At 43.5% G+C, this 19,006-nt stretch overlaps 3 protein-coding genes across 4 annotated transcripts; all 3 read right to left on the reverse strand.

The window, feature by feature from the left end:
• Positions 1-117: 117 nt before the first annotated feature.
• LOC147050727 (ras-related protein Rab-33B) lies at positions 118-3,369 on the reverse strand. 2 transcript variants are annotated; one of them, XM_085921294.1, is made up of 3 exons: positions 3,046-3,369; positions 2,208-2,407; positions 1,791-1,934 (listed from the first exon to the last, which is right to left on the reverse strand). In XM_085921294.1, exons 1-3 carry the CDS (start codon positions 3,295-3,297, stop codon positions 1,826-1,828), a joined length of 561 nt encoding a protein of 186 aa, XP_085777420.1. In that variant the 5' UTR covers positions 3,298-3,369; the 3' UTR covers positions 1,791-1,825. The 2 variants fall into 2 exon arrangements, with proteins under 2 accessions (XP_085777419.1, XP_085777420.1); XM_085921293.1 differs by lacking the exon at positions 2,208-2,407 and having other exon boundaries at positions 118-1,934; positions 3,046-3,362.
• A 1,256-nt stretch (positions 3,370-4,625) lies between these two features.
• Positions 4,626-8,319, reverse strand: kbtbd7 (kelch repeat and BTB (POZ) domain containing 7). The gene has a single exon (XM_085921288.1). The coding sequence runs from the start codon at positions 8,009-8,011 to the stop codon at positions 6,137-6,139; it is 1,875 nt and encodes a 624-aa protein (XP_085777414.1). The 5' UTR covers positions 8,012-8,319; the 3' UTR covers positions 4,626-6,136.
• Positions 8,320-9,449: 1,130 nt separating this feature from the next.
• slain1a (SLAIN family member 1a) lies at positions 9,450-18,540 on the reverse strand. The gene is made up of 9 exons (XM_085921287.1): positions 17,959-18,540; positions 15,899-16,038; positions 15,060-15,176; positions 13,788-13,898; positions 13,001-13,150; positions 12,598-12,930; positions 12,158-12,367; positions 11,587-11,920; positions 9,450-10,787 (listed from the first exon to the last, which is right to left on the reverse strand). Exons 1-9 carry the CDS (start codon positions 18,408-18,410, stop codon positions 10,712-10,714), a joined length of 1,923 nt encoding a protein of 640 aa, XP_085777413.1. The 5' UTR covers positions 18,411-18,540; the 3' UTR covers positions 9,450-10,711.
• Positions 18,541-19,006: the final 466 nt, after the last annotated feature.

Here is a 19,006-nt window from a genome sequence, read left to right on the forward strand (position 1 = left end):
GTTATTGTACAAATCTCAGTATGTTGCAAGAAAAATAATACTGTAAAAACCAATTAAAATGTCAAAATTAATTAAAAAAAAAAAAAAACAAGCTCAACTTTCTGCCATCAAACCACTTTTATTTTGCTGGCTCACAACTCAAAAATCACTTCAAGTCCACATCAGTCACTTCTGTGGCATGTGATGAAATTCAAGGTGGTCCAGAGTGGAATGGCTGTCTGCGTTTCAAGGCTTATTTGTACCAGAGAGAAAATAAATTTCACGTTATCACTACTGTTGCATTTAAAACCCCACTAAGGAACCTTTCAGTTTTAATTTATGGCGGCACCAGACAGAGAAAAGCGGTTGTGTTTTTCCTGAGGTCGATCACATTTCTCATGAGTGCCACAAGCTAAAGTGGTTGGCACAAAGGTACTGCTGCAATTCTGCACGTCACAGGTTCAAATCTCGCTTTCTAACTTTGTTTCACCTCTTTTATTATCTATTCATCCATTTTCTGTACCGCTTTTTCCTCACGAGGGTTGGAGTGCTGGAGCCGCAATACGTAGACTGGTTACCAGTCAATCGCAGGGCACACAAACAAACATTCACACTCACATCTACGCACAATTTGGAGTGCTCAATGGGATTTTTGGAATGTGGGAGAAAACCGTAGTGCCCGGAGAAAAGGCCAGAGCCAGATTCGAACCCACGACCTCTGCACTGTGAGGCAGACATGCTGTGGCAGACAACCACTTCCTTTTATTATTATTTTTTCACGTTTACAACAACTTGCAGCAATTCAGATGCTTGGGGGCATCTGCCAGCTGTAATGGCATGTAGACTTGCGTCTGCAGTGAAATGGGAAAGTGACGTATGCCGTAGTTTTTTTTTTTTTGTGGTTTCTACCTCAAAGCAGCCATTTACTCATCACTGGTATTTTGTGTTGTTTTAACTGTTTCCATCAAATTAGTAGCTAATTTCAATTCATGCTGAATGTATATATAGTCTTTAAATTGTTAGTGTATATAAACATATTAATGCTGGGCGACACCAATCTGACGTTGGGACATTTCGGGGTTGTTTTTGGATTCTACGTATAAACGGTGAACGCTCTGATTGGCTGTTAGCTAGCGAATCCATGCAGGAGAACATGAATTGAAATGATGAAAACAAACAAAAAGCAAAGGCTAATTTTTCACCCCGATTCAGGTGAGGTCACCCTTCTAACACATTGTAAATAAAACACTTACATGACACTAAAACATAAACTTTGATCATCATAGAACAATATATATAAACATAAACTTTGATAATCATGGAACAAAATATCAAGGTTATATTGTGCTCAACTTTGGAGTTTCCACTGGAAATAAATACATCCTATTCTACTACTTGCATGCATTTCATAGAAACAGTGCAAACTTATTCCTCTGCGTTGTCTGTGTAAGTGCATAACAGCAGACCGATGACGGTTTAAAGTCACAAGATTGGTTGAAAGCTAACTATCAGCACTGACAGGTTACAGCTTCCTGCTCTCTGGATTTCCAAAGATGCCTAACGTCGCTCTCAGAGGGTGGCTTCAGTCTCAGAGGTTTGTGGCTTTTGAGCCTGTAGGCCAGCGTCAGGAAAATGGCGTCCACGTGCTCCTTCTCGGTGGGGTCCTTGGCCGAGGTTTCAAATAGAGGCATGTTGTGTCCGTCGGCGAGGCACTGCGCTGTTGACGTGGGCACCTCACGGCGGTCCCGTAAGTCGCATTTGTTGCCCACTACCACCCGGGGCACCAGCGGCCCCACAGCGTGACGACCGCACTCCTCGATCCAGTCGGGGATATTCCGGAAGGTGGTCAGGCTGGTGACGTCGTACACAAAGATGACAGCATGTGCACTGCGGTAATAGTGTTCCACCATGCTCTTCCTGAAACGCTCCTGGCCTGCTGTGTCCCAAATCTGCAACTGTCCCCCAAGGAAAACATATTAAAAACATTGAATAGCACTAAGTAGGACCTAACTACTATGGATTTGTTTTGAGGCCAATTTTGGGGGCGTGGCTTAGTGTCCATAGGAATATTTGTGGCGATTGGTCAAATGTTTTGGGCATTTAGTGATGCTAAACTTGTTACTTCAAATGCAGGCAGCCAAGCAGACACTGCTCCCGCTAGCTCCTATGGCTTGGAAAGGAGAATTAGCTAAACGAACAGTATTAGCAGAAGTATTTCAGCATCTTACCAGCCAGAAATGGCCCTGTGTTGCGTTAGCCAGCCACCGCCGGCCGGGGCAGGCAACCACGAGGACCTCCCGGCAGCGTGGCCTAGCCAACCACGTAGCGAAGACGGTCCCTGATCACGTTTGCTCCAGCCTGACCTCTCCGTCACGGCTGCCTGCTGTCCATTAAGCGAGATGCAGCGGGATATCTCGTGCTGCCCTGCCTGTCAGCCAGGCAGTGTGCCTCAATCACAAATAAATACAAGACAACCCCTGGAGGTCGGCTTGTCGAAATTTAAAAGTTGAACTTGGAAGGATTCAGAGCACCAGATTTATAGCCACTTATGGCATCTTCTTTTCAGATAGGTGGCAAAGGGAGGACGCCCAGACTTCAGGGGAGTTGTTAGTCAAATGAACCTTTACAGATTTCAATGCAATACATAACAACCAATGAACCAAAAACCTCTCAGAAGGCATTGTGTTTAAATATCAGAGGTTATTGTAATCAATGGGAGCATTTGGCCAGAATCTTTTACCAGTTCTTCCCACATTTCTTGCTCCATGACAGTCCCAGGGAATAAGGTGGATATACACAGCGGGATGGGTACACTGTTAGACTACAATACCAATTATTTTAGTGTTGTTTTTTCGACAGTCTAAGTGATGGTTGCCTCCCATCGGTTAGAAGCGCTATGACGTCATTTTCCACGGCAACCATATTTTTAAGAAATCGCTATTTTCGGGGGGAAAATACAACCAGACATTTGAGAATAAAGCGTCAGTAGTCGTGTTTGATTGTTTATATCAGGGTAACGTTTTATTAGACGGCCTGCAAGCGTGTCACTGAGAGTCGTGGTCTTACCTTGATGACTTCTCCATCGAGTTCCAGAGTCCTCTCCCTAAAGTCAACGCCGATGGTAGCCTCGGGATTTTTTAGGAAAGACCCGCCACAGAATCTGTACGTCAAACATGTCTTCCCCACGTTGGTGTCTCCTATGACGATGATCTTAAACACTTGACACAGCGACGCGTTGCCGTCATATTGCGACGACGATGAGAGCTCTAAGGAGTCCAAAAAGACCGAGGAACCGCCGTCTTTGTTTTCTATTGCCATCGCTCATGGTCTCGCCGGGAGGATTAGTCAGGCCACCTGATGAATCTCGCGAGAGCGGCGTGAGAATGAGCGAGAAGGTACGTACACCGAAAATTAAATGTCCGTTCTGTCTTTTTAATTTTTACCTTTAATTTTTATTCATTTATATATATAAATCCCTCAAAATGTTTATATTTTTCTAAATTGTATTTTTTTTTCATTTCTTTTTGAACGAAAACGGTATTATTTAGTGGCATCTGGTGTTGAACTAATAGAATGCAATGACTTGGATTCAAAGTGCGTGTATTTTGAAGCACGCACATTATGGCGCTTAGTCACAATGTATTCAGCAGAAGTGCAAGCACAATGTCATCACAAACGACTTCTGGAATCCCCATAAGTGACGAAGTACGTGCATTGTATTTGTTACACATGCTGTAGTCATTGAGCCCAGATTTCTATAGGAAAGGCGCCACTGGTCGGCCATCTTAGAACAGAGGAGTGCTTTATTGCGCTGTGCTGTAGTCGGTGGTAAATTGAATTATTTACTCAATTAAATGATGAATTCTTGACGCATTTACAAACAAATTGGTTTACTGATCCGGTTATGATTCAGGCTGAATGTTTAAATCAAATATCTTCTTTTTAAATATGGCATGGTTGTTTGTTTCAACATCTCCGACGTTTACCCGACAAAACAAACTTGTTTGTAATGAGCAACCTACAGATTTTTTAATCTTTGTGCTCCATTGACTGGTATGTTATGAGGGATCGGCTGGACCTTTATCAAAATTCACAGGTTGGAAATTCAAAATTGCTCTGTTGAAACAGTGCAAAAAGGGTGTCAAAGTCATCAATAAGAATCTCAGCAGACAAAACACAACCATAGCATGGAAAGTTCAGCAACTGAAGGGGATGGAAAGAGCTAAAGCACTTGGACGGCAAACTGCAGTGTATGTGAAGCAAAAAGGGTCATCTTCGGATGATTTCAGAGCGTTGCAGGAGCTGGAGAAATTTACTAAGTAAGACAAGTCCTGAGAAATAACTTGAGCTCTGATCAATCGAGAAAAAAAAGCTTCACTAAGTCATCTGCATGAACTCCTGAAATTGGCTGTGTTATGTCAAACTGGCAATAAATCAGCATCAAAGGTCAGATGAGTCAAACGAAGAAAAAGATTCCTATTTTGATTATCATGCACATGTATTGATTCTTGTTAGACTTGTGGGATTAAAAATTTAATGTAATGATCCAAATGCACTTAATGAAATGCCAAGTGAGTATGAGAATATCAATATGCCAGGATATTTTTAGCCTTGATTTCATATTTGATATTTATTTTTGGCACAATTCTTGCCCATGAAACAGCAGCAAAAAACACATCTGTTGAATCACATGGTTTATTGACAGACACAATAAAACTAATTCATTTGCTTTGTGTCATACACACAAACATCAAAAATATATTAAAATTGCATTTATTCACCATAGAAAACACATGTAATCATAACATAGACACATATTTGGAAGTAACTAATACAATATTATGAATATAATACTTGAAGCGGAACACATGAACTTGTATTGTGGCTTGTGTTAATAACTAGAATAGATGGAATCAATGACAATTAATTCATTAACATTGGAAAATATGTGTGTGTGTGTGTGTGGGGGGGGGGGGGGGGCAAATGGCCATTAAAATGAGGGCCAAAACACACTCATTAAAAAAAAAAAAAAAAAAACACTGGTATGAACCCACACACCCATGTCATTAATTTTGTTAGAAGGTACAAAAAAAAACCTGAGTCAGCATAATGCACGAACTGTGCATGTCATTAGGGGCAACGCCTGCACACAAAATGAACAAATTCTGTTTAAAAACAGAACAGTGCTTAATTATGACTGACACACAGGAGGTATACATTTAACAATGTATATTAAAGGTTATTAACGTAACCAATACATCAGAAACAGCGCTCAATTTGATGTCGAGCAGTCCTTAATTGTTAAATTTATACCTCTTTGAGATGTTTTGGTCCTGTGAGTGCGGTGCACAATGGCAACTATTCAAAACAGAACATGTGTAAATCAGATTTGTAATACAAAGACGGCAATCGCGACGCCTGCAAAAAAAAAAAATGGCCACTTAACACAAAGTTGAAGTGCAAGGAAATATGCTTTGAGTTTGATGTCACCCACACTACTATTTGTTGTGAGCTTGACACGTTTTGCTCCCTGAAAAAAGATTTTAAAGCTGTTCTAGCTTTTCAGAGCTATTTCTGGAATTCAACAATCTGGAAATTGAGCAGGTTGAAGCAGCCTGACCCAAACAATTCTAATAACTGTTTGAATTATTGTTACGATTATAATTGTTTTTGAATGGCGTGTACACTTGCAGGACAGTGAGCCAGGAAAGAAACAGATAAGACAGGCTTTAGCTTTGTAATCAAAAATGGTTGCACGGTCCATTTTCATTGTATGACTGATGCTATGCTATTGATCAAGAAGTAGACAATTTCTTAGCAAATGTCATTTGACTGATGACCAATCCAGGGTCTGACCAAAGTCACCTGGGATAGGCTCAGACTAACCCACGACCCAAATGAGGACAAGCACCAAGGAATATGGATGAATGACCTTTGGATTTACATTTGTAGTCATTCAGTGTCTTGTATTGTAGTGAATACAGATCATTAGTGTCTGTACAGTATACGTCAAATTTGTGTCAATATGGGAGGAATCTTAGTAAGATGTGGAACTGAAGGTTTAGGAAAGAGAGCTGTGAAGAATAAACTCCATCTTGCCTATCAAGTGGTTTAGAAAATGGATCTGGTTTGCTTGAGTAACCCCCTAAAAGTCCGACTACCAGTTCTCATCCGAAAATGAGCTGGAGCTGGCGGAGTCCGAATCTGCGTCCGTCAAGCCGTCTAAGTCCCAGTCGGCACTGGATCCGCTATCATCGTCCTCCTCGGTTGAAAAGCTGTGCGCCGAGCCGAGGCACGCTGGATAGACACGTGTGGAAACGCACACGGGCCCCAACGTGGACACGTAGACTGCCATGACGCTCTTCCAGCACTCTCGTGTGGGCTCGTACTCGTGCATGAGGACGCGGTTCTTGTTGTGTTGCAGCAGTGTCTGCGTGAGGAGCATCAGCTTGCCACCGTGCTGGATCACCTGGTAGTTGAGGGCGCGGCTGTCGATGGGGATGTCGGCCAGCCGCCGCCACTCGCCCCGTGCCGGGCTGTAGGCTTTCACCACGGGGATGTCGCACACGCAGATGATCTGGTCCTGGTACACGCACGCCTTGTGCAATTTGTCACGCCGCAGCGAGCCGCAGTGGCGCCAGCGGTTGCGGCGCGGATCATAGCACAACATGCGCCGCTTGTTCACCACGTATAGGTGATCGTTCAATGCCACCACCTGCATCTTACTGAATGAATGTGGCAGAGGAGCCACAAAGGTCCACTGGTTCCTCTGGACACTGTAGCACTCTACTTCTTTCAAACGAGCGTCCGTCACAGGGTTCCTCCCCCCCAGGAGGTACACATGACCATTCAGATAGCCCATCCCAGAGTGAATCCTCCCAAGCGGTCTCTCCGCAAGCTCTTGCCAGCTGTTGAGCACTGGATTGTACTGCCAGAAGTGCTTGGAGAGGTGAGACGCCAGATAAAGGTTGTTTTCTGGGCTAGAACAAGCAATGAGGGACTCCATGGTGGAACGTTTGTAATCCTGGCTGCTGAGATCCAGGAGAGGAGGCGTCACAAAGTAGAGGTCCTCGGAATACGGGTCGCAGCACATGATGTTGTCGTTGGGAAGACCGAAGAACAGGATCATTTCTTTGGCGCTCACGCCTATCCTATGCTTGGGAACGTCCAGAGACGCGGCCACAGCGCAGGGCCTGTTGAAGAAGGACTCCAGGTATTTCTCGACGAAGGGTCTCGCCGCCAGCCCTTCCAGGTAACGCTTGTCCCTCTCGGTGAACAAGTTCCAGCGCACGCACCTCAGCGCCCGCAACGCATCCTCCTTCTTGGCTGGCGCGTTGGATTCAATCCAGCGTAGGGCGGCCATGCACACCTCGCGCTCACAGGACACGTCCAGCGTGTCAAGCGAGAGCAGCTCCACCAACTGATGCAGGTCTAGCTCGCACAGCTCTCCTGAGATGCACAGCTGGACAAAGTTCCTGGCGATGAATGCCCGAGCACTCTCCTTGAGCTCGGGGTTGTCATAGGTGTCTGCGAACTTCAGAACCCCTATGCAGTTGGCGAGGTCCAGCCTGCGGGTCATGAAACCAGAGCAGGCCATCCTGATGTACTCAAGTTGGAGCATGTTGGCGGCAGCGTACAGCCTTTGCACGTTACCCTCCGTGATGGTCACTTTACCCGTGTAACAATAGTCCACGATGACCGACATGGACTCGACGTCCACCCCACGGATGGCTACCCTCTCCTGAACGCTCTCGGTCAAGCCGCCGGTGAACATGCTTTTGAAATATGGGCTGGCTGCGGCGAGGACGTTGCGGCTGCAGTAAAACAGCTGGACGGGGTCGTCACCCGAGGCCCCACCTCTCACAGCACCTTCGCCGGGCTCCAGTGGTTCTCCGTCGGGGTCTACTTCGATGGTAACGTCCGAAAGGAGGCGGCTGTCGTACAACGCTTTCAACTCCCCCATTAAACCTTGAGCGTGACTAACGTCCTCCAACACTTCGGGTCCATTGAAGCAACCTAGCATCGAAGCCATTTTTGGGTCTAGCTTTTTTTTTTTTTACCTCACGTAGCGGAAGCTTTCTGATATGACACCGCCTTGCGCTCCACCTCCACGGCTAGCTGACAAGGACACATCCGCTCACGAGAAAACGTCAAACATGTTTAAAAAAACAAAACAAAAAAACATTACCATTCACTTTAACGCGTTCCGTGTTCCTTAAAGTTGGTTGTCGGAACCAAATGACCATAATGTCCACCGTAAACGTGTTGGTTTTCTGTCTTTAACTCCGTGCGTATTAATGCTCTTGAGAGAAACAGACTGTCCACTGCTGATGAAGGCGGGGGGGCAACGATAAAAATACACACGGTAGTGTCAAAATAAAAATATATTTCAAGTAAAAAAGTGTTAAAATGTTTTAAAATAACTTTAATTAATTTGTGAATATAAATGACTAATGAATTGTATCCAAATTAGTCAATATTTACACCTTTTATTTAAATGTTTGCCGTCAAACTAAATGTACCCTCTTGTTTTGAAGGCATTACACAATGCTTCCGCTCTCCCCCACCCGCAAGCCACTTTTACGTCAGAGCGAAAGAGCGCATGTGATTGGGTGTCATAACTGGGTCAATTTCACATGAGTAAACAGCATTATTTGAATGTCCATGATAAAATGACCGGCGTTTAAATCCGCCAGAAATATACACATTAATCTACCCCAATGTATTGAATACAATAAATTAAATCCATATGATAAAAAACAACAGGAATCCATATTGTCTTTTATATAAACTATTCAAAGTTAATGCAAAAGTTAATTTGTCTCCCCGAGTGTGCAGAAGTTATTTGTACTTGAGGTCTTGTGCAGTTCAAACAGGTACTGGATGGTCTGGCATTGGATGGTGATGATGAGAAAGAAGGCGGAGAGCAACTCCACCCTGCTGCTCATCTTCTGGTGTTCCAAATGGGGGCAGCACAGCCTCTCGACAGGTTCAGCCGGTCCGACCGCTCAAACACATCCTGGAGTAGGCTTGTCCCATTACTATGTTAATGTGAGGAGTAGCATGGGTAAAAAAATCAGAGGATATGCTTACACCATAATTATGAATAACCTCAATTGCCCAAATGCATGAACTGAAAACATGATATGCATGCCTTTGGCAAAGTAATATTTGGTTGAAGCAACTTTGCCTGTGGGTTTGTCCCATGACAAACGGACAAAAATGACGACAACTAAATGCACACCTGAACCAAGTTGTTGGCAACTTGAAAGAAGAGGAAGTATAGATTTAATAAAATATTGTTATTCTAGTGTTATATACTTATATATTACATATATAAATATATAGATTTACTTTATATATATAAAAAAACTGAAATATTAAATAGTTAATAGTTATCAAATACAAAAAATGGAAACATCCAAATTGATTTCAGTAATTGTTTTCTTAAATGGAAGACACAATGTTGTCAAAACCTTTTATTTTACTTTAAAAAGTCTCCTCAAACATCCTCTTCATACATATGGTAAAACTCATCAGAGATGATGTGCAGTATCAATGCAGCGACCGGTTACACTAAATGAAGTATTTCTTTTTAAAAACGTAACATAAAAAAAACACCAAATATTCACATTAAGAACAGTCATCATTTAAATAACCCAAAACCAAAACTTTTTGTGTTATTCACATAATTTTGATAATAGTGCTGCAACAGGAGTCCAGTAAATAGAAGTGATATGAATGTGATGAATGTGACACCACTTCCAAACAGGCATAGCATGTAGCAAAACAGTTTTCATCATTTTTACACCACAGTGACAAAAGTTTGAGATATTTCAAAAACACATGTACAAAAGCGTGAATTTTTTATATTTTTAGCTTGCAGACAACCAATCAACACGCGCACTTACAGTAGTAAAGAGTTCACATTTAACAACCGGTTAGCGGAATATTGCAAGTGTCTATAAACAGGGGTGGGGAACCTTTTTTCTATTCGATAGATGCCATTTCATTTTTATAAAGTCCTTATGAAATGTATAAGAAAATATGATGCTGCCATCAAACGTGTTTATTAATCTCCATCCATCCATTTTCTGTACCCCTTGTCCCCACGGGGGGTCACGGGCGTGCTGGAGCTTATCCCAGCAGTCATCGGGCAGTAGGCGGGGGACACCCTGAACCAGTTGCCAGCCAATCGCAGGGCACACAGAGACGAACAACCATCCGCACTCGAACCTTCGGAGTGTTCAGTCAGCCTTGCATGTTTTTGAGATGTGGGAGGAAACCGGAGTGCCCGAGGAAAACCCCCGCAAGGACGGAGAGAACATGCAAGCTCCTCACAGGGAGGGCCGGAGGTGGAATCGAACCCACACCCTCTGAACTGAGAGGCGGACGTGCTAACCAGTGCGGCACCCTGTTTATGAATATGATTTGCGAATTCTGTGGGTTTTATTTGAATTTTTACCACTTTCTTTGAGGTTTTATTTGTTTTTGGTCCGGCTCAAAGGATCTGGTCGACCATATCTGGCCCAGGAACCTCAGGTTTCCCACCCCTGCTTTAATATTGATCCAGCCTGCTGGATCTATAGACGTCATTTTTCAGAGAAAAAAAACAAAAACAGTCATTCTTTCTTGGGTGGCAGCTAAACAATTGTTACAGTCAGTAATGCAGCGGGACCCTGTTTATTACGAGTAGTATTAGTATCATTGTTATAAAGATACCTGTGGAACGTTAATAGCAGCCATCTTTCCAGCTGGCATCCCTCAGGGTACTTAGGGGGGTTAGGCTCTTTGGGGGTGTCAGCAAACTGCAAGCGAGAGTCACAAATAGAATAATCAAGACCACTCATATTTTACTCATTAAAAAGCAAGCTGCAAAGACCTGAACTCAGTATGTTTTTGTATTGATGTGGCAGTTCAATTAGATAGAGAAATAATAAAATAGGTACCGTATTTTCCGGACTATAAGGCGCACCTAAAAACCTAAAATTTTCTCAAAAGCCGACAGTGCGCCTTATACTCCGGTGCGCCTTATATATGGACCAAATTCCTAAATTTAAACTGGCCCGAAGCATTGTGTCATGAAATCAATCATACGTGGCCCGCTGAAGACTATGAATCATGAATCAAAAAGACTGGATCATTATTTTGTGATTTTAAAGTATTTTTTTGCGTCTGAGGTTGAAATAAAAAAGATAAAAATGGAGAATGATTTGATTTGGATGAAAAATCTGCGCCTTATATAAGGACAAAGGTTTAAAATGGGCTATTCATTGAAGGTGCACCTTATAGTTCGGTGCGCCTTATAGTCCGGAAAATACGGTATGTATAATACATGAGTAGAATTTTACAATTATGAAATATCACAATTGGGAAATAAACCTAATGACAAACCTAAGTAAAAAAAAAAAACTTGAGCTACAATAAAGGAATAATAATGAAAAAAATAATGGCTGAAATTCAGTGGACTGTTTGGCTGGCCATGGTGCACTCTGAGGCAGCTTTTTCTCCCCCACAGTGACAGCCAGCGGTTGCCCAGCGAGCATTCTAGCAAACAAATCTATTCACTTGAAAACGGCGATAAGTAGGCTGGCTTCTGAATCTTACCTGCGCGTAGGTTGTGTAATTTTGCTTGAGCGTGGAGCTCCACCAAGGCCCACAAAGGAGGCGGGGCGAGGGAGTGAGCTGCGGGGGAGAGCGGACTGGGCAGCTGCAGCGGGGGTCTTTACGGGCTGCGGTACCGAGATGGCGGCAGGCTTGAGGGGCTGAGGCAGCGGCGTGCTGCTGGAAATGGAGTGCAGGCTGGTGGAGGTGGACAAGGCGGAGGGGCCCTGCAGGACAGTGGGGCTGACGTAGGCGGTGGCTTTGAGTGGGTGGCGAGGGGCAGCGGGGAAGTTACCAACGCTCTGGACGCGTTGACTCAGCTGGCCCGGAGAAGGAACTATAGCACATAAGATGACTGTTGTAAAATCAAGGTCAAATATTCAAAGAGAAAATATTTGGAACGAATAAACAATCTAAAATAAAAGGCAAACTATGAAACAATTCTGAGCTAAGGTAAGCCAAAAAAGTTGAGCTTAATTATGTTTAGCAAACATACATGAGGATAAAAGTTTTATGGAGATTTTGGCGTCCTGAGATGACATCAACGCATATATGGGGAGGTGTAGGGTCTTACTGGAGGACTGGAGGCGTGCGAGGCTGCTCGACGAGTCAAAGCTGAGGCTGCTACGCAGGGAGGACATGGTTGGCAAGGAGGAGGGACCATGGGACAGTGGGTTGACGGGGGACGCCAGGCATTGCATACTGGGAACGCTCGGGATACTGGGAACGCTCGGCATGCTGGGAGCTCGCATCAGGTTAGGCATGCTTCTCCGCAACCTAATGTCTATACAACCGTGGCAAAACAAAAGCAAAATAATGTAAGCTAAGATCATAAGCTAAAATGAGTTTGCTATATGCTAAGATAAAACAAGAGCAAGAAATTCTCAACAAAACAAAGCTAAGACAAAACAACAACTGCAGTATCCAGGCAGGAAGGGCAGATCCCACCCAGAACATGAACAAGATTCATCATGTGCTCACGAGCCTTTAGGTAAGCAAAAATACGGAGGCTACCTGCGCTGTTCCTGTAGGACGCGTGCGTTTCCCCGCTCAGGCCGGCGGCCCCCGTGTAGGGTGCCAGCCCCCCGAGCGAGAGGGTCGAGGCAGTGGATTTGCGCCTGCAGTCTCTGAAGCTGGAGAAGGTGTGGGAGTGGGACAGGCCGCCCCGCTGCAGCGAGCCCGTGCGGAAGAGTCGAGGCTGTGGAGGAGGAAGCTGATCGTAACCCTCCTCATCCTCCTCGTCATCCTCCTCCAGATCCACTTCGCTGCGCCGGAGCGAGTTTAAAGAGAAGCTGGAGCAGCGACGACTGACTGTTGCTGAGGTAGACGCGTAGTCCTGACGCAGACCTACCGGGCGGAATATTTTATTTCAATGAAAGTAAAACGGTTTGATTTCCAGTGTGAATAGTTGACTCACTCTCCTCCTGAAGGCGGGCCATGACCTCCACGTCAGTCATGTCCTGCAGTTTGTACCCCATGGAGATGGAGTCATCATCCATCTCGGAAATGCCTGCTTCACTATCCATGGAAGACTGAGGGCTGATGGCCGCGTGCCGCCGCCCAACATCTAAAACGCAGCAGAGGGAGCTCAATTGAATTTTTTAAACTTCTGGACCGAACGCAATGCTGCATGCAAATCACCCATTCCAATGTTCCATAACATTTACAGGCAATTACAACGCAACATTGAGTTTGACACTTGCATGTGAAAGACACATTTTGGCAGTATCAAGATAATTTTGAGTTAATTGCATTGTACGGTCACCAACAAGAAGTACTGGGCAGGCTAACGAGTTAGTGGAAAGATGCTAATCCGCGATCGTGCTAACACGCGAAAACGGACTTCTAAAGGAATGTAAACAAACATTTGGAGCAATACTACATTGTCCTAATGGTTAGACACATGTTTCCTCAATTTAGAAGTTTTATTTAGATTTTTAAAAATGTTTTTCAATTGGAAAAAAAATCTGTGATGTAGTGAAGCCGCGATAAACGAAACGCAAAGTAGCGAGGGATCACTGTACACCGTTAAGTTTTAGAATTAACAGTTGACCATTTTTTTGCTAAGCAGGGTTGTCGGCATTTGTTGAATTTACCAACAAAGTAATTTGTAATTGTACGTACTTACTAAGTTACTTTACTTTTACTAAGTTACTTTTTCCCAGTAACAGTACTAAAGATGTGCATTTATCTGAATGTCTTACTGTGCATGGTGGAGTTAGACAGGAAAGTGGGGGCCCTGTCCAGGCTGAGGCTCGGCCTGAGCGAGAGGGCGGGGCCGGACGATGACGGCGACAGCGTTGGCATCGGCAGAGCTTAGATGGGAAAAGGATAACAGATTTTAATCCCATTGAGGACAACATGCAAATCCAAAATGCGCTGGCATGCCACCTGATACATATACACTACAGTAATATAATGTGGACAAAATTGTATTTGCACATTAGGCACGTTTGAGCTCTCAATGGTTTTTTTCCGACCATCTAATCTTAATCTGCTCACTGCGGGAAATTGGGAGTGTGACAATTTGGTTCACTCGGTTTGGATGTCAGCAATATAAAGTTGAACTAAAGAGGCAGAATTATTCTACTCAATGGCAAGAAGACTGGCAGGGAAACAAAATGCAAGACTTGTGCTTTACTTGTGCACTAAATTAGCTAAGATAATTAAATCTTTACTTTTTTATCTTTACTTTTATCCCAAAATACAAAACTTTTGATCCCAATCTACCTCTATCTTTGACAAGCTGTTGGAGTCAACACAGATGTCCTCTAGTGCCCTCTAGAGGAAGCATCCAAATTTGATAACCAATTTAAGTTAAGAGGTGTTAAAGGCTTGGGATGTGTTTATATTGTTTTTGTGCTTGAAATATGTTTTTTTTTTCTCTCAACCTTCCCTAAAGTCTTGTGGTACATCCGAAGGGAAGCACCCAATAACAACATTATCATATGTTATGTGTTGACATTGTGTTTCTGCGTAAAAAAAATAAAAGGAAACAAATGATTCTCTTCATTTCTCTTCACGCTGCTGTGCCTCCCCAACCAATATTCGATTAGCCATGTTAGCGTAGAATAGGAGCCGTTTAAAGCATCTCATGTATTTATATTTTATTTATTTTATTATTATTTTACATGATATTTTATATTATTTATACTCTGTATGCAAAAACACATACGTATTTTTCTTGCTTCTCAAGATGCTGTGGCTTTTAAAACAATCTAAAATTGGTTGGTTGAGCTATAACCCAAATTGAAGCAAGAAGGGACCGACCCAAATTGTTTTTTTGTTTTTGTTTTTAAAGTTGGGTCAGATGAATAACTCACAAAATACCACAATTTGTGGGGTTGTTTAGTGGGTCACGTTTGGGGTTGAATGAATAACCCAAAACGTTTGATTGCCTAAATTTGGCTTCATTTTGACTCACCAGTTTTTCGCGTACACACATCCATTGATATTGTGTTCACACACAAACACACCTGTGGTGTCGCTTATTGCAGCAGGTTTGGAGTAAGGCAGGATGGGGCAACTGAGTGTGGACAGCCCGTCTATGCAGCTGTACGGTCGGACAGAGGACACTCCTCGCCATCGCTTGGCTGGGTACACAAACAAAGCGGAAGGGGTCGTCAGCAGTAGCCTAGCAGATTGATGACACTGCCAGACCAAATATTCATCTTTTGCCGACATACCGCCATCGATGTTGTACATGCGTTAGATTAGGACAACAGATTACTTTATGTTTTTTCTGGCGGGATTTGAGGATAAAACGGGATTGCATACGTATGTGGGTTACATCCTATTTTCAAAACCATAATCGGACCTCCTCAAATGTACATTTATTTTATTATACGCTCTGCTCCAATTTCATTAGCTTTTTAAGCATTTAGTCATTTTGAATTTAATCCAAATCCAGGGACTTTGCTGTGACACCCAGGAAAGTGTCAAAAGCTTGGATGAGATAAGTAAAGCCCACATTCCACTAAGAAGCGAACATTAGCGACTGTCGGTGAAAATAGCGAAACGTGTGTTCACGAAAGTGTTCGCTCAAGGTCGCAAATGTTCACCAAAACGCTTGCCGAGCATTTGTCGAGTGTTTTTTTTTTTTTTTTTTTCCTGTTGCAAGGAAAATTTGAACATGTTCCAAATCCCTTTCATGCTCACAATTTCTGGCTGGCAACTGTTTGGCAATTCCATTTCATGTTCAGTGTCACAAGATGTTCATTTGCGCACATGTAGGATGCGAAGCAACATGTGTCGCAGCTTAGCATGATGCCACAGACGTTAATCCGAAAGGCCGGGCGGTTCTCGCGCAGGTTACCTTGGTCCAATCTGTGGCACAGCGTCATCCTCGCCAGCTCTACTTCTGGTCCCGGTTGGTCCAGGACCTGCCTGCACCACTGGAGAGGGCTGAGGCCGCTGTCGCTGCCGTGCGACATGGCTTTGGTGCTCACATAAAGCCTGAGAAACACAAGCACAATGATTTTTATGCAAATGAGGGTCCCACTGCAGTTTGGCTGGTAAACGTCTACTTCCATCCCACAACGGCGCAAACGCCCCCATTACACCTATTTCTTCTAGCTCAAAATCTAGTAAAATCTCAAAATAAAAAAAAAATCCACCCATACACACAGTTAGACTGCTCTTGGCTTGGGTCAGAACGAAAATAGGGCTCGTAGAGTTCAACGACAGTGCATCTCAACTCGGCCGGCCGATTACAACAGCATGTAGGTCATAGTCAGACTCCTACACGCTGCCATTTCTTGTCTTCTAAATGGAGGATGGCGCTGAGACAAGCGGTTCAATGTTGCCTCCTCTCATGGCTGGATTCATCCGTGCGCTCCACTTTCCACGACATCACATCACACACGAGGCAGCAGTTGGCGTTGTCATTGCGGATTCAAAAATAACAGCCTGCTTCCGAATCCATAACGTGTCTCTCATTCCTGCTGATGCATACTTGGAACAATCGCGTAAGTCTTAGGAGAAAAAGTGCACTCAATGCCCTCCACATGAAGAAACAGCTTTCATTTTGGGCAAACAATTTGTTTATCACCCACCCATAAATTCATGAAAAATATTAAACCATGGTCTTTTACTCAATATCTGGTGTCCATGAGGAGTAGGGCATTTCTGAATTTATTTTAATAACAAACCTCCAAAAATAGGTGCCAGACGTGTTTAAGATTTATTATTACAGGGTATCTGAGATCTCTATTAGTGGTAAGGCATTCATTAGTATGGAGACTTTCACTTTTATAGCAACATATTTCCTTTTCTCAAATGCAGACTGCAGAGTATCAATCAGCGATAAGGGTTCGGGTATAAGGTGTTTATTAGGATGGAGACCTTTTTTTGTTGAAAACCCATTTTGGAATAATGGTGATCTCTCTAATCCTCTACTGCAATTAGAGGAGGCCCTCATTTGCTAAAAAAAACAACAACAAAAAAACAGACTATAATGCTAACATTGATCCACCTATTTTCTGAACCGCTTCTACGTATCTCTTCCTATCGGTGCTGGAGGTGTTTAGTAATGCAACTGTAGAGGGGCTCAAGCATCTATTAAGGGGTAAGGCATTCATTAAAGAGTAGGTCTTTGTTTTGAAACACATTTTATTGTACCATATTTCATCACATAGGCCTCAACTTAACCGCAAAGGGACGAATAGGGGTAAGGTATTTAATTAGGATGGAGTACTGTCATGTAATATATAGTACACACACTTTTGAATATGGTAGTTAACCAAGATTTCTTGGGGTTGACTACAGCCCCTAATGTAAAAATACAACTCCAATTCTTTAGTTCTTCATATCATGACAGGAGGAGCGGATTTTATATGCCAAACAAAGCTTTTATTTGGTTGTAAGGCATTTATTGGGGTGAGAGGGGAACCTTTTATATGATCTCCTTTCCCGCAAAGAGTCCAAGACTTTTATCAAGGGTGCCTTGTATAAATGCATTCGTTGTTCCATATAAATGTAATGTACATCTATATCTACACATTTAGGCTAAAGAAATGATCATTTTTGAAAATACGAATGATGACTGAACAGGGATCATCTTGTGGCTATATTTCAATGCTTTGTTTGATAATTGTGCATTTCTTTAATGCCTTAAAGCCTGATTTGTATGTAAACTTAAAAGCACAGTTGTATTTTAAGAGAAAAATGCACTAACGTAGTTGTGGCTTAAAAGTTTGATTTGTCTAACAGATGGATGAATATTTAATTAATATAGAGTCGTGATGTAGGCCTAATAAAAGGTATTTTGTCTGCATTTAGGCAATCTTCGACTTCAACTTGAGTGGGAGGTTTCTGCATTCTTAATATCAAAAACATGGATACACAAGGAGAAATAATCAGAACCAAGAGTGTTACCAGCTTTCCGGTTCCGACACCGTGAGGACGGTGCTAAGGTCCAATACGTCAACCTCGTCCAGAACCGTCGTGCCTCCATCCTTCTCATCATCCTCCTCCCCCGCCACCCCGTCGGCGGCATCGAGAGACGACGAGCTGGGCTGAAAATAGGCGAAGGGCTCCCAAGGGAATTGGGTCTCACACTTTGTCGTGAAAGGATCCTTGACTGGAGACGGGCAAGCAGCCGGAGAACCTGTTTGCAGCTGGCGGTGGTTCTGGTGGAGATGGTGAAGGCGGGAGGCGACGGGACAATTGTTTACCGCGTTGGCCCTGCTCCGCAACTGCTCGTTTTGCTTCTCCAGCTTTCGCACTAGCTCCTGCAGCTTGAGCACCTCCAGCTCGGCATTGGCCAGTTTATTGTTGCCGTTCACGTCCGCCATCACGGGGGGACCCAGCAGCACCTCGGCGTCCATTTGCCACCGCCGTGCACATGGAGAGACGGCTCCGCTCGCGTCAAGCGTTCCACACTTGAAGCACTTAATAGTCCTTTCTGGTTTAATTCGGATGAAGGTGGCCCACGTCTACCGTTGGAACCCGCATCGCGCACACGCATTCATTCGCACTCATACACACACACATGCGCGGAGGATGCTGATGCTGGCATGACTTGCAAGCTGTCCTCTGATTGGTCAGCAGCTTCCTGGACGCCACATGGCCAGGAAGTGTTTGTTTTTATGTATTTCGTTTTTATGGCGTGCGTATTTTCAAGGAGAGTTTCAAACAATTGATGTTAAAGAATGTTGCATAGTGATATTTATGTTCTCTAGTGCAAGAATCATGAATGGTCAGTGTCTTCACTTTATTCAACATTTATGTTCCCTAGTGTAAGAATAATTAATGGTCTGTGTTATCACTTTATTCAACATTATTAATTATCAATCCTTGTGGGGGAACGTATTTTCTGCACTATAAGGCGCACTTAAAAGCCTTTAATTTACAAAAAAAACACACAGTGCGCCTTATAATCCCGGGGCGCCTTATATATGGATCAATTGGTGAATTTGTTGAG

The sequence above is a fragment of the Syngnathus leptorhynchus genome, chromosome 9, assembly GCF_054491065.1.
Source record: "Syngnathus leptorhynchus isolate UIUO chromosome 9, UIUO_Slep, whole genome shotgun sequence".
Lineage (NCBI taxonomy): Eukaryota > Metazoa > Chordata > Actinopteri > Syngnathiformes > Syngnathidae > Syngnathus > Syngnathus leptorhynchus.

Bases quoted from the DNA above. Each gene is read 5' to 3' on its own strand.
- kbtbd7 (XM_085921288.1), bottom strand. From the start codon at position 8,011: ATGGCTTCGATGCTAGGTTGCTTCAATGGACCCGAAGTGTTGGAGGAC.
- slain1a (XM_085921287.1), bottom strand. From the start codon at position 18,410: ATGGACGCCGAGGTGCTGCTGGGTCCCCCCGTGATGGCGGACGTGAAC. The intron at 16,039-17,958 runs GTAACACTCTTG...TGTGTTTCTCAG, and splicing joins GTGTCGGAACCGGAAAGCTG to GCTTTATGTGAGCACCAAAG. The intron at 10,788-11,586 runs GTAAGATTCAGA...TCTCGCTTGCAG, and splicing joins ATTACACAACCTACGCGCAG to TTTGCTGACACCCCCAAAGA.
- LOC147050727 (XM_085921293.1), bottom strand. From the start codon at position 3,297: ATGGCAATAGAAAACAAAGACGGCGGTTCCTCGGTCTTTTTGGACTCC. The intron at 1,935-3,045 runs GTAAGACCACGA...CTTGGGGGACAG, and splicing joins TCGATGGAGAAGTCATCAAG to TTGCAGATTTGGGACACAGC.